Raw genomic sequence first — 14,362 nt, 5'->3', positions numbered from 1 at the left:
ATACTACTTCTGCTTCGCAAGAGAAATGGAAACGCGAATGAGTGAATCGTGTTTCTTTGCTACGGTAAGCAATGGTTTCTCTAAATGACAGACCCGACCGTTCTATGGTCATAACATGATTGGTACCACGGCCAGCCCCCTCACGATCTGTGCGTCTTCAGACAATTTTCCTGACTAAAATAGTATCATGTGGCCTGTTAAGCCAGTTGACCTATTTTGCTGTTGAAGGATGCAAACGCAGCTGTTGTTAGGCGCCTGCAAATCCCACGACAAAGCCTCTAGAACAACTCGCTACTGGCGTTAGTACGTAATTCGTATCGCTTTGTTTTTGGCCAACTCTTTGTTTATAGAGTAATGGCCGACTCCCAGGCGTAACCTATGCTTCGCTAGCATTGCAAGTATCTATCATTAATGGGCAATGTTAACAGCATATTGAAAGCTCACACGGTTTGCCTTAGATGCCTAATAATGTGGGATATATTAGTCTATACACTTGCTTGGGCTGAACTTTTGCCTTTAACTATTACAACAACCATGTATAATATTTGCGGCGGAATGCAAATCAATAGCCATCCCTTCGTGAGTTACTCCTGACGGATGATATGATCGATTTTTATAAGATTGGCTGATTGTGACAGAAATTATTTGAGGAAAAAACAGTGAGAGGATAATTAATGATATGATGAAGGATAGTTAAGTTAGACTTTGATCGAGGCAAAAAAAGCTGCAGGTAAAGTGTTTGAGTGCAATACACAATTCTGTCTGTAATCCATAAAGAAATTCTAGCCGATGTGTCGCGATTATAATTCGGTGCGTGTGAAGCATTTTTTGTGCTGCTCTCACTCGTCTACGTATCGATCATAATGAGCTGGCTTTCGTTAGCAGTCGTAGTTTTTATACTTCATAACTTAATCCTTGATTGTTGGGGTGGGGTTGATGGGTTGAAGGGACAACTACCAAAGGCACCACATCGATGACCAGTTTCGCGACTTCGACCCACGATTCGTGGGCGATAAATCATACTTATTCTGCAATAGAGGCACTTTTGCGCTTTTGTTTTCGTGTGACGCAGTTCAAGACGCATCATTCCGTATGTATCCGTTCATCCTGTATACACATTAATGAAAGCCGTTGTTCATAACTAAAATGCTATCTCTCAGTATTTGCACCGTATAATTCCCAAGAGGTTAAATTTTCGCGCGCGGAACCTGTTTTATGTACTGTACTTAAGGCCTTGATAAGGACGTAGTATAAGTTCCCCCAACGAAAGAAATATATACATGCATCGATCTACAGAGTTGTCCATGCATAATCCATACTCGTGGATCTATTAGTGGGGTTATCCTTTTCGCTTCGTATGAAAGTACGCACCATGCGAATATCACAGTCGTTTAAAGAATATCCAGTATTGCAGAAGTGTCACCGGAATACTACTCGACTATCATTGTATTTTTCTCCTACTTTTAGAGTTTCAAGACGTCGTAGCCGAAGAAAGCATTGAGAGTAGGTTTTATGAGATACCTTTGTAACAGGAACTCGTTTCGAAATATATAGTAGGATTGTGACTAGGTTCATTTGTTGGTTGGATCGGCCAGGTCTACTTGAAGGCTTAAACATCTGTGGATTTCTCTGCTCGAAACAAACACAAGTTTAATTGTATCCATTTCAGGAAAATAGGAAAGCCGTAGGACGTGGTATCAGGCTAGGGAGCAATGATTGCCTATAGATTGCCAGAGCTAAAAACAGACGCGGAAATAAAGGATAGGTGCATTTTGATTAATACAATAGATTGCTTGTTCCGCTTTCATAAGCATTTCCTTCAAGTTTGCTAGATGGAACAAAGTGAAACGCAACTCCACCATCTAAATAAAATTTTCTAAATGTTATCAACTTGAGCAGCATTCTATTTCACAACAGGTTTTGAAACTTTACGTTACGCAAACTTAGTTTGTACGATTTTATTTCCAGTAATCCTTTTTGAACGCGAACTCCTAGTTTATAGGCATTCGTGTAATCATATACCGCTTGTGCAGCCGCATCCGAAACGGCTGTGCTTCGAAAAAATAAAGCAGCGGATTTCTAGTTAGGCGAGCGAGCAGCTTCCATCTCTTCGAAGGTCGGCTTTCCATGCACTATTTCGTAAAAAGTAGCACGAAAAGGTTATCAAAGCACGCCATACGTGGATCACGTCACTCCGACGGAAATTAGTAAAGAAACTAAGGCTTTCTCGTTCACTAGAATGCTTTCTTATTCCTCATGTGGACTGTGGCCAAATGAGAGAGGTCTGAGAAAGCCAGACCTGGGTCAACGATGAACGTTCGTCGACCTTCCATCTTGTTTTGTCGTTGACGCTGTTGTCATGACAGTCTTAGATGAAGATGGTAAAATGAGACGATTCAGTTCACTAAGCTTTTCGCGACTTGCCAGTTGGGTCCGAAAGCGCCAATAACGAAACCGTCTAGGCGGCCTATGTTGCGTGAAGGAAGGAAAGGCGGCGATGCGCACAACCTAGGGAACAGCATCTCGAATAATAGAGAACGGCTAAAACTGCTATGATAATTGCAGTCTACGGAAAGGTTTCCGGGGTTATATATATATCAGCCTATCGGTTTACTTGGTATCTAACAAAACATGCTCCCCACGATACGTATTTTCAGCATCCCCGCTTCATAACTCACTGTCTTAGATAATCATTCTTAAAACGAATCACGAAACGACCAAATTGTTCAGATCATCGTATTGCGTTGACATATGGATGACTGCGATAGGCCGTTTGGGTACGATGATTACGGCTTCTTATCGAGCCCGTGATGAGTTATTAACCCAATTTATATTTCTTGCCAGCAATCAACTGCCGGAATCAGAAGTCTTGCTCTCGGTAAATTGTTTCATGACTCGTCTTGCGGTAAAATACTTCTTGCAGGATGGTTAACATTAAGAGATTCGGATTTCTTTTAAGTGAAGTGAAGTCTATGCTACTATTGATACATGCTAGATTGCAAGAAAATTAGCTATAATATATTATAGCGGTACAAATAGGTACATTATTACAAATGTGACTTACAGTAGAAATAACGATCGAACGGTCAATGTGTTTATCATTCTTATATAGAATTAGTCCATTTCTAATTTCCGTTTCCTACATTGTAAGTGGCCAGCAATGGTCAATAGTATTTCGTTATAGGGTTAATTTGTTAACAATAAGCCTTAATGTTTTTTTGCGAATGCCTGAATTTTGGTGGCAACTACTGGCAGGCTTCCCTCTTCCGGATATAAAAAATAATATGCTCATTTGGCCTAATATATGCCATAATGTCAGTAGTACTGTATTAGTAATGATAAACACTATGAAACCATATATTTTTCGAACATATAAACACAATGAGAAGGGTTCTTCTTCTTCTTCAAACACTTAATCAAACAATCAAAATACTTAATGATTACAATTAGCCCTAATTGTTTCTACGTAGACGTTCATCCATGTTAGCAGACCAGCTGCTATTGCCAATTCGTAGAAGTATCTAAGCAACATTGTGTTTTGCAAAACACGGCCCTGAGTCCGAGCTAACAGAAATCCAATATATAGTTATTTGTTTTTTGCTCTGGCATTTGTTGTTATCGTTTCTAAATATCGGCCTCTACGCTCTAAACGTAAAACGTGCTGTCAATGAGATACGGTGTGTGTGTGTGTGGAGGGAGGGGGGGGGAGGGGTGGGATCACACCGCTTGGGTCGTGTAGCTGCCGCGTGGTCGATTGTGGAAATCTGCAATGATTCCACCTGCCCCAGCAATTTTTTTTCCGTGTACACGACTTACGTAATGCGTTTCGCGGCTGTGACCCGCGTCCGCTGGTTGCGAACAATCTTGAATGTGATCTTGTTCTGAAAGTCTAGAAGTATTTTACGGTTTCCCGCAGAAAGAAAAAAACAATCGAACATGAGAGCAGGACAATCGGACGATCTTAGGCTGTTTTTAGTTAGCTTAAAAACTGCACATAATATCTATGCGCTTTGGACTGGTAGCCGCCCCGTAAGCCCAAACAAGCAACGTTTCTTTATTAGAAAAAGACAAAGGGTTGTGATGGCGTGTGTGGATAAATTTATACACGATGATACCAGATCTCTTGAATTTGCATTATATGACATCTGTGGTTGTTATAATATAATGCAAGACCCCTTTGTATGGTGAGACAGCAACAGAAACCGTTACAAGCAAAAATCAATTTTATTAGAACGCCTATAGTGTTAGACTTATGTTTAGCCTTAGATCTATTCCTCACCTTCACGCAGGGAGATTCCCTGTATAGCACCATACAATGGCATACATATTTCGTTTGTTTCAATTTTTCGTATGCTTTCTTATGGTATTCTAAAAAAATATGGCCATCGATGGGATCGAAGCATCCTGAACCATGCTATAAATCGAAAAAGATAGCGCTTCACTAAAATACCGTTTCCTTATTACCGGACAGTCACCACGTATGGAGCAAACCCCACGCGTTCATAATAGTCCGAAGCGCGTATTTCTTATGTAGATGGCGTTAAAAAAAAAAAATCGATATTTACTCTAGATATCTAATGCCTATTGTAGCGCACAAATATATACAGTTAAGGCCTAACTCATGTGAGCGTAATGAAATAGGGGGCGTAGAGACCGCAAGCGGAAAGAAAGAATAGTGTTTTTAGGGACATGTCGATAGATATTGCACCGAACTCGGATGGGTCTACGACCTTGAGGAACGGAAGCCAATGTGGCTGCTGTTTCGTGGTCACTTATTGTCATCATTTAGGCGCACTGTCGAATCACGCGGGTAAGAAAAGTTGATGCTCCTTCGCCCAGGAGGACCGTTTAATGGATTGCGCTTGGGAGTTGGTACCCAAATAAGCCGAGATTTTTGTTCGCTGCCCTATAGAACAGTGAAAGCTCAGCAATATATGGAAAATAAGTATCGAATGTGTCAAACCTGAGCAAAAATATGCATAGCGTCCCCATATTTGCAGAGAGCAATCGTGGAATACACGACGCAGTCTTTGATCCCGTATCAACAGTAGTTGTGTTAAGTTGAAATAGGTCAAACCCAGTTTGACGGGCGAAGTCAATGCAACAAATAGTGATACTAGTTAAAGGCACGGATTCTCACGTACATTCTTTCAGCTCTCTTGATGATTGTTGTACGGTGCGGATGATGATGATGATGATGATGATGAACCGATACAATCAAGCGACGAGGCCACCAACGCAGTGCCATGCGAAAGAAATGTTTACTTTTCTGTTCTTGCCGAAAGGTGGCGCTCCTGATAGTGGTTATAATAGATTACAACTAGACGGGCAATACCCGCACGGGTTATTGCCTTTGCTTCGTCTGTCGGGTTGCTTCACCTATTCCTCAGCGTTAGCCTTGTTCCGTTTGTTGTAGTTTAGTAATTTACACACATACACACGTACGCGCACACACAGCGAGAAGTGGCTACAGAGAGACATTTATGCAAACATCGATACGCAGACAAAAACGCATATTCGTCCTGCGTGTATCGGAACGGTGCTCCCTACGACTGCTGTGACTGTTATCACCCCTTGCAGCGAAAACGCTGTTTGTCTAAAGAGGCGCGCACAGGGTTCTCGCTCAGACGGGTTCTCCATGGTCAGCAGCTGCAAGGAGGTTATCTTTATGCCCTTTGTTTGGCAATGCGACGGCAGCAATGTGCGGTGTGAACAATACTTGTGTGCTTATTTGTCAGCAAAAATACATGCCTAGACTATGCCTAGACCCAATAGCGGCAGAGGAGTTACAAAGGACCGCAAAGAGCCTGACGATTGGCATTAAGGCGCAGACAGCCGGTAATCGGTAATCAACAATTATCGATATGCACTTACCCGTACGCGAGCACCGACTATAAGAGAGCTGGCAAATTTTTGGCGAGAGCAGCCAGCGCGCTTTTCTAAAAAACAACGTTGTATTGATGTACCGCCGGAACCTACAGGATAGAACAACTTCCGTTAGTACAAATAAAAGGGACTTCGCAAAACTTGTGACCAGTGGCAGTAAGCCTGTCCCATCGACAGCCGCTAGACAAGGAAGCAGCTTTACGCTGAGCACCATTACAGAAGAGACTGCAGCAAGAAAGCATCGCATTTATTTCCAAAGAAAATCTTTCAGAAGTGTCTCGAGTGCCATTGAAGATATTATTGCCAACTTCCGCCCCCTGCATATGGACAATATGGTTCTCGTGTGTGTTTTGTGTCCCGGAATGGGCCTCTGCGGCGATCTTCAGAAAATGTGCTACTGCCCGACAAAGTGTAACGTGATTCGAAAACAGATTAATCACTGAAACTAGACATTCTTTTTTTTTTTTTTTAGGGTTCTTCCCTGCTGAATTTATTCATTGGTTCTTTCATCTTCAAAAATCTGGCCTGGGTTATATCATCGCTTATGTCGTCTTATCGTACAAGCACTTCAGCTTTTAGTCTACGCCAGTCTCTCCCCTCCTATAGAAGGACAAAGTACAGATTTTACAATCAGCTATCCTTTTATGGAACTGAAATTTTGTATTCTCATTTTTCTCATGACTTGAGTAAAGCTATAACGCGGCAAAGGTTTGTTCGCTCTAATAACCTAACTTATTTGAAAGTTAATTACATGATGCATATAAAATCATCGGATATTACATTAAGCTACCTGGAAAAAGCTTCACTAGAACGCACGAAATACAGAAACGCTAGCATGAAGTAGCTAGTGAAAAAGGTCTGGGTGTAAAGACAAAAACAGTACAACTATTCATTGAAGATCAGCCAAATATCTAAATTTTTATATTTTGCTCAATGTACTTATTGCAGGTCTGATGGCCCCGTCAGATGAAAACGTCAAACTTCAGGAGCCAACGCAACCGTTAGCCGTTGAATCCATCGACGTTGTGGTCAGTTTTGATTCTTGCCGTCTTAATAACACTTCAGGATCATTTGGATTTGTTCTTGTTCATGCTTTTTCCCCCATTAACAAGCAGATGCGTAGGTTAGCCTTTGAATCCTAGCAGTAATGATAACGATGCATTGGTCTAGCTCAATATATTAATGCCTACTGTTTGGTTATTTGTTGGTTTTCCTCGACGCAGTAGTTGTAGCGAGTTGCTTTGTCTTACATATTCCAATGAACAGAGACTGTATAGCAGTCACTGCTGAAAAAGTACTCCCCCCCTTAACCTAGAATAGATTTTTTCGACGCCATATATGCATTGCGCTGCAGCTCATCACGGCGTCAGACATGCTCGTTTATTGGAGAATTTTAGCCTAATGGCTAATCATTTTGTACATGCTACGACTTCTTTCGAATTATTGGCGTATCTTGTCGTCGACAATTTTATCACTAGTACTTCACAAATCTATTCCTTTTATTAGAAAATGCAGGTAAAATCATTTGTAGGTTATGATAATGAGTCTTGAGTTCGTATCCTTGGCACCCTGATCGTCCTATACGTAAAACAGCAGTTAATACTCCAGCGCACTGTCACGCGCCTTTTATCACGGGGAAAAAATGCAGTACAATCTTATGTATATAGCTTTAGAAACACTTCATGACACTGAAATCAATCAGTTTCGTTCAATTGCGGTCCGACGGTCGACAAGATGGCTGTTGTTTTAGCACGCTCGACAACTTGTTCGTCTGCCGATGCATGGAAAAAAACAATGTTCCCAGAAGCTATAGCGGAGAATCACGGGAGTGAGTGCTAGATTCTAACTATCTGATACGCTACCATTCTTACGGTCTCTGCCTTTGTCTGCATAATTATTAATACATTGCTAGCTAAAAGGAAACGTGCAGTTTTTACTGTTCATTCCACAACAATGGCTACTTCAGTAGGTCTCTTTCCTAACCGACTGCATAGGATTTCGATGTGACAATTTTCGTGTTCAGTGACAATGTCCTACCTACTGTAAACACATCCGTTGTTATCGCGAGCCAAACTGTTTTTGCTTCCTTTGTGAATCATCTATACAACTCGGACATAAACACGAAAAGGAGAACTATTTCGCTTTCAAGAGCTGGAAACAACAAATATCACCTTAGATATGGGCAAGACTGTGCCGTGTAACGAATTTTTTTAAAAAAAGTCAGTTAAATTCAGTAAAAAAAAGGTGCCGTCTCCTGTACGCGTACGTACAGAAGACGGCACTTTGGAAGTTTCGTTTCTAAGACTGTATCTAAATCGATTTTTTTGGAATGTGTATTCACAACCGAGCGCGACTACAGCTTCAGTTGGGGCGCTAAATTACTCGCAGACCTGTTGCCATCTTGCGAGCGCCTTGAAAAAACACTGGCGAGCAAGTCGAGCGTTGTCATGTTGGACTTCTGCTCAATAACGTTCGATACATAGTAATACGACAGGCCAAATGTGGTCCACGTGACGGTCACCTGTGCTCATTCTAACGTAGCTCCCGAGCAGCCAACCCCGGACCCATCGGCTTGTCTAAACCGATACACCGTCGTGTGAAAGAGTTTTCTTTCAGGCACTTCCGATTACACAACAGCTTGTAGAACATGTGGATTAATTGTTGTTGTCGTCGAGCGTTTACCTTCCTGAAAAAACTATGGCACTGGGCACCACACGCAGCACATGGACGAATTCGTTTTTACATCGACTATAGAAAAATGTATCTTCAGAGAAAAAAGACTGTCAGTCTGCTGTATGTCGGAATTTTTCGTGAACAATTTGCGCCGTACGTTGTTTCACTAACGTCTGGATCGAGACAATTTAAAATGCATTTTTCGACGCCATCGGCTGACTTTGTCGCGGATTTTTCGCTGTGCCGTGTTGAAATGTGCTTCTACAACGGCATGCATTACATACGATTGGCGACGCGATACAATCTCAACAGGGAAACGTTTATAATCTCCGATGGGCGTTGATGTAGCACGTAGAGATGGTAGTAGCTGATATTTGCCCGGGTTCGGAAACTAACGCATTGTTGGTTGGCAATGCTTCTTGTAGAAACTGACGTTCGTCTTATAACGAAGGCGCCGAATGAACTCATGCCCGTTACGATCGAACTTTGTCCCAATTCAGATGCCGTACGCTGTAGGTAGTTACTAATTACATCTGGCATTCTGCATTATAATTGGAAATTAACGTACACCAGCGATCACACCAAACAAGATGTCGATATTTTAGTTAACAATATTATATGCTGTAGATCCGTCAGATCAATTACGAAGACACATGTCCGCTACGACGTGAAGTACTCCGACCTGACTTAGAAGTCGTCTTTTACGAGGGTGATCACAACGAAACATCGATTCATCTCGGAGCCTTTGTCGCCAATGAGCTAGTGGGAGTCATTTCACTCTTCCAGGTTAGTCACCCTTGATTTTGGAGAGATAGGCATAATTTATTGCCCCCAATTTTCAGGCGAACAGACAGATATAATTGTAGCGTTCAGTACAGCCATTATAAATGGGTACCATGTTTCCTGTATGTAAATGCTGCCTTGCATATCAACTAACCCAGTGCTTTCTTTTTTATCCTAACTGTGGCTAAGGCAATGACCAGTCTAATTGCCCTGGCAACAACTAGGACATAGCCTACAAGTAAATCATGCTGCTGTCTGTATGCGTTTTGTTACCGTATCATATAATATCGCTTTTTAGTGATAGACGCTGTTATATCTTGATAATAAAATGGGCCGTTTTACCCCACTTTGTTGATTGCTCGGCGTTCGACAGACAAAGTTAACTGGAAGTACGTTACAGCGATTCTATGTACTCATCGATCGAGGGCTCGATTTTCACACACGTTTTCAGCGTAGGTAGATATTTAACGAAACGACTGCTACAGTCTGCAAAAAACGCGATGCCTTTCAGTGGCTATCAGCTTATTTATTTACCCCTCCGTAGAATAGCCTTTTTTCATCCTTCTATTTACAGCCTATCAAGATTCACACATTTAAGAGGTATCAATGGTTGGCGTACTGCAATTCTGCACTGATATAGAGGTTTGAGTAGCACCGGCCCATTATAGCGCGAGTTGGCACCTGTCAGTTGGCTACGATCGTTTGAATGGTGTTGAAGCTAGGGTAATTATTTACCGTTTCACGTATCAGGAAGTACACTTGTTTATATTTATATAATTGGTGAGCGTGAGCGTCTCAGTAGATGTTGCGTCATAGCTATATTCGGCATGTAGGTCCAAAAAGCCGAGGGCTCTCAATACAATATAGTACCAGCACGGCTTAATTTGAGCCAAAAACAAACAAGTCTTCCTATTTCGCGCCTGATTTTTCACTACAATATATATATCAGCTTTTTAAACTAATAACACAATGTGATAATTGGATAAATCGCAGTGTGACAACAGCCTGCTCGTTTACGGAGTGTCTAGGGATTAGGCGCGTGTTTCTAGTGACGAAATATACATTGAATTAACTCCTAAATAACACGACGTCATTGCTACATTGTGTGTGGGCATCGACACATTTACACGAATGTTTCGCTTAAACTGCTTTTTCCATTGCAGCCTATTAAAAGCAATTCTGTATCGAAATAGGTCTACATATACATAGTTCTAATATTGAGCATATCTTTATATAGCTATCGCTTATTTTCTCCATGATAAGACCTCACATCACCCCATTCATGGAACTCGACATTACATTTTTAAGGGTATTGTCGGCCCAACGGTCGACAGGCAGCATACGACTGGATTGTCAAGAAAAAATCTAAAACAGACACCATTTTTGCGTTTTACATGTGCGTTATACATACGTACTTTGCCTCAAATGTTTGCACATAAACGTGCGCCGAACGTATTCATAAGTACCACACTAAGGAATGGAGAATTGCGAAGTGACTGGCTGTCGATTGGGATTTGTCTGAAGAAACATGTTTTCAGCTGACATTTCGTGGAGGACAGTTTAACTTCTATTACCGCCAGAAAGATTCTTCTCCCTAGAAAAGTGTGTAATATGTTGTAACCTATTATCCGCGCTAAGACGGTTCTTCTTGAATCTTTCACATTAGACTGTATGTACGCAGACAAAGAGCAACTGTCGTAGTAGTAGTAGTAGGCCTACGAAATAGAATAGTTTGCTAAATGCCTTCTGGTACGGAAGAGCCGCCAATGAGATAACACAATGATTGGGAATCCTTCTGTCGTCGCATGGCAGACAGGCTGGACCTTTCGAAGTTCAAAGGGCGGCCATAGAGGAAACGAAATTATGGCGTGGCTTGTTGGAGAGGAAGAGTGCTTTTATGACGAAAAAATGCGGTAAAACTATAAAATTCGACTATAATTTTGTGCTTTGAAAGCGATCTGCTGAAAAAATGAATGAAAGACGACGAATAAGCAGCAGCTAAATGTTCAGTGAATCCTGGCAGAGTTGGTTACGCACGTCAAGCATGCTTATCTTAAACACAAGATGTAATGTTAGTAGAAACAAGATTTGCCATGTGCTAATCAAGGGTGGCGACGTTCATTAAGGGTGGTGGCCATATTTATCCGTCGTAAATACATACGTAGATACAAAATTTAATACATAACAGCGTTGAAATGAAAGTGGATGGATCTATCCAAATGGACTCCCATCTGGGCAGAATTTCAAAGCCAGTATATCGTATATAGTAGTAGCAGTAAAAAATCAGAGCTGAGAACCTCATCCCGGCATCTGACTTTTTTCCTGAATATCAGAAATGATGCGTAAACGAGGATTGCACGAAGCTCGCCGCACGCAAGGGTAGCAAGCAGGCAAGTGCTAATGAACGTAACAGGATATGGCTTCGTTCTAAACGATTACAGATAAGGTTTCGAGTAACGGGGCATATATAAAGGTATTTCCAACCTAGCGAAAAGACGAATCGGACTTAAGTATCTATAACAGTGATAGAGGGGCAGATTCCCTTCGCCTAGTTCACATAGAGCAGTGTTTTAGTGCGATTTTCGCTAATGCATTTATAATCAAAAGGTGACCCATACTTTTGGAAAGTGCGCATTAGTAAAATCGCACAACGCCAAGACACCTTTAACTAGCTGGATTTAACAGAATTTTCACTAATTTGCATGTACGTGCGCATTCATGCACGTTTTTTCTTAGGTAATCATAGTACACGAGTCTGGTATAGACTGTAGAAATGTTTTTTTGGATTAAAGAAAAAAAGGACATCGCACAACACGACTCATCGATCAGATTAGATCTGTTTAGACCCGCTGATAACCCACAACTCCGACCCAGATAAACACTATTTATTTAATTCGTGTTCTGGATTCTCCATTCCTGCTTTCAAACGTGACAGCGTTAGGATGATGGCATGACTCATCTTCATGGTATCTCTGGTGCCTAGCACGGCCTGTGGCGTGCCTTCTCTTCTACGACTTCGCTTTCATCCGTGCCCGTTTACAGGAGGATTTCGGTGAGGTAAAAGCTGACGAAGCTCCGGCGGTGCACTTCCCGACGCCGGCGGGGAACACCCAGTGGCGCATTCGGGGCTTCGCCGTGGCTGCGAAAATGCGAAGCAAGGGACTCGGAACCAAACTAATTGAAGCATGTATCCGGTGCTCTAAAGAGCGAGGAGGTAAAATATTGGCGTTCTGACTAATTTCATTAAAGCTCGTTTGAACAGCTTGAGGGTGCCCACACGCACTATTTTCTATTTGCTTCTAAATGATTATGTGATAAATATGTAATATGTCGAGAAATATTCAGACTTTCAGCGTTTACCTTTTTGTAAGATAATAAATACATGGTACTATGGTAGTGCATAAGTCAACTCTCAACTCCTAAGCCTATGCCATACTACTCTAGACCAGCGCGTTTAGGGCCGACAGCCGTTGACGAGATCTAGCCTCCTGGCAATCTGGTAGCGGTGTGTCCTAATGGATCATACGTCTACCTGTTACCGACATGTCCTTTGATCAAGCCTGCTCGATGCCTTTTTAATTACTGAGTCAGTATATTCTCAATTATTTCTATGCTAAGCAAGCAAGAAGCCTAGTAAGTCTACTTTTTCTTTTAAATTTTAGCTCAAGATGCTTTGGAATGCTATTCGTAACAGATAATTCAAATCACTCCGATGCTTACCTTCATATGACAACTTTTAACAGCGGAAACGCAGGGATATACTGTCATAACCGGACCTTGGCATACTGAGATTGTAAGGACTTCATGGTGCAGCAGAAGTGCTCGTATCATAGGAATCTAGATTTGTAAAAGCTAATTCGACCCATTTAAAGGAATACCTTAATATGTACATATATTCACTAGTAAAAATGATGATCGTGAGCTGAATCTTCGCGGTTGCTATTGCATTTCAGGTCGTATGGTTTGGTGCGTGGCTAGATGCACCGCCGAAGTCGTATACAAGCGGCAGGGCTTCAACCGGACCGGAGACGTATTCGTTATCGAAGGTGTTGGCCGAGTAGTACACATGTTCAAAAAAATCTAGCCAAGCACTGCGTTACGCCTACAACAGACAGGCCAGGAATTCTGACGACAAGACAGTACATGTGTGAAATAGCAGATATGATATCGCATGCGTGACAATTTGTACCAGATCTGCACTGCAACAATGAACGGCAGCAACAATAACAAGAACACAACAATAACAGCAAAAACAACAAGAGCAACAATAACATCAGCAGCAGCAGCAGCAGCAGAAGTCAGTTAGCGAGTCGAGGCTGAAATTGCAGCGCCACCTACACGTGGCGATTTGCATATCAACCAGTGACCCGTCAGACGTACGCTCGAAGCTAACCTAGCAGACAGTCACGCCCTCTTCCCAGTTTTCAGCAGCGTTTTTCTCCCCCGCGGTCACAGCATCAACCAACACAATAGGAAAACTATAGTATGCTCGGCGTCGTGCACAACTAACGCGGTAAAATTTAAAAACAAAAACGTGGACGTCTACGTACGTTCCGTTGTTGTTTCGGCGTCGATTGAAAAAGTGACTGGACAAACGAAGCGGGTGAAAACAAGATGACAATAGCGCGAAATATGACATTTAGAACGGAAAACTTCACAAATTCAAACGTTTACTATGAAATACAGGACGGTTTACAAGGAAAGCTACAGACACAAAGAGGAGATAGGCGGTAGAACAAATCGTTATTTTGTATTTTTGTAAAACTGTACAATACTGGGAAATCTCTTGTTCCTCCACACTGAAACAGCACTACCATAATGGAATAGATGAGACACACGGATGCCCGAACAAAACTGGGGGAACGAGGGGATGGAACGATGGCTAATGAAATGATTCAAAAGTCTGCTTATATAATTTGTGGTAATATATTGGCTTGCTATGTTAATTGTAGTAAGCTATATACACACAGATATATATAACGTTACGTGCGCAGATGCACATATACACACATGCATAAAT

At 41.8% G+C, this 14,362-nt stretch overlaps 1 protein-coding gene across 6 annotated transcripts in view; it reads left to right on the top strand.

Annotated features, from left to right (window-relative positions):
* LOC111267167 (uncharacterized) overlaps positions 1-14,356 on the top strand; it is a 41,657-nt gene extending 27,301 nt beyond the window's left edge. For 5 of the 6 annotated variants that reach the window (XM_086971218.1, XM_086971219.1, XM_086971220.1 and 2 more), the window contains 4 exons: positions 6,835-6,914; positions 9,187-9,345; positions 12,385-12,556; positions 13,296-14,356. In XM_086971218.1, the coding sequence (XP_086827344.1) occupies positions 6,835-6,914; positions 9,187-9,345; positions 12,385-12,556; positions 13,296-13,426 (542 nt within the window). In that variant the 3' untranslated portion in view covers positions 13,427-14,356. Of the gene's footprint in view, positions 1-5,848; positions 6,298-6,834; positions 6,915-9,186; positions 9,346-12,384; positions 12,557-13,295 lie in introns of those variants that run through there. The other variant, XM_022845227.2, reaches the window with a different exon arrangement.
* The last annotated feature ends 6 nt before the right edge of the window (positions 14,357-14,362 follow it).

The sequence above is a fragment of the Varroa jacobsoni genome, unplaced genomic scaffold (assembly GCF_002532875.2).
Source record: "Varroa jacobsoni isolate VJ856 unplaced genomic scaffold, vjacob_1.0 scaffold_1154, whole genome shotgun sequence".
In the NCBI taxonomy this organism is placed as follows: domain Eukaryota; kingdom Metazoa; phylum Arthropoda; class Arachnida; order Mesostigmata; family Varroidae; genus Varroa; species Varroa jacobsoni.
This window is presented reverse-complemented; position numbering and strand designations above follow the sequence as displayed.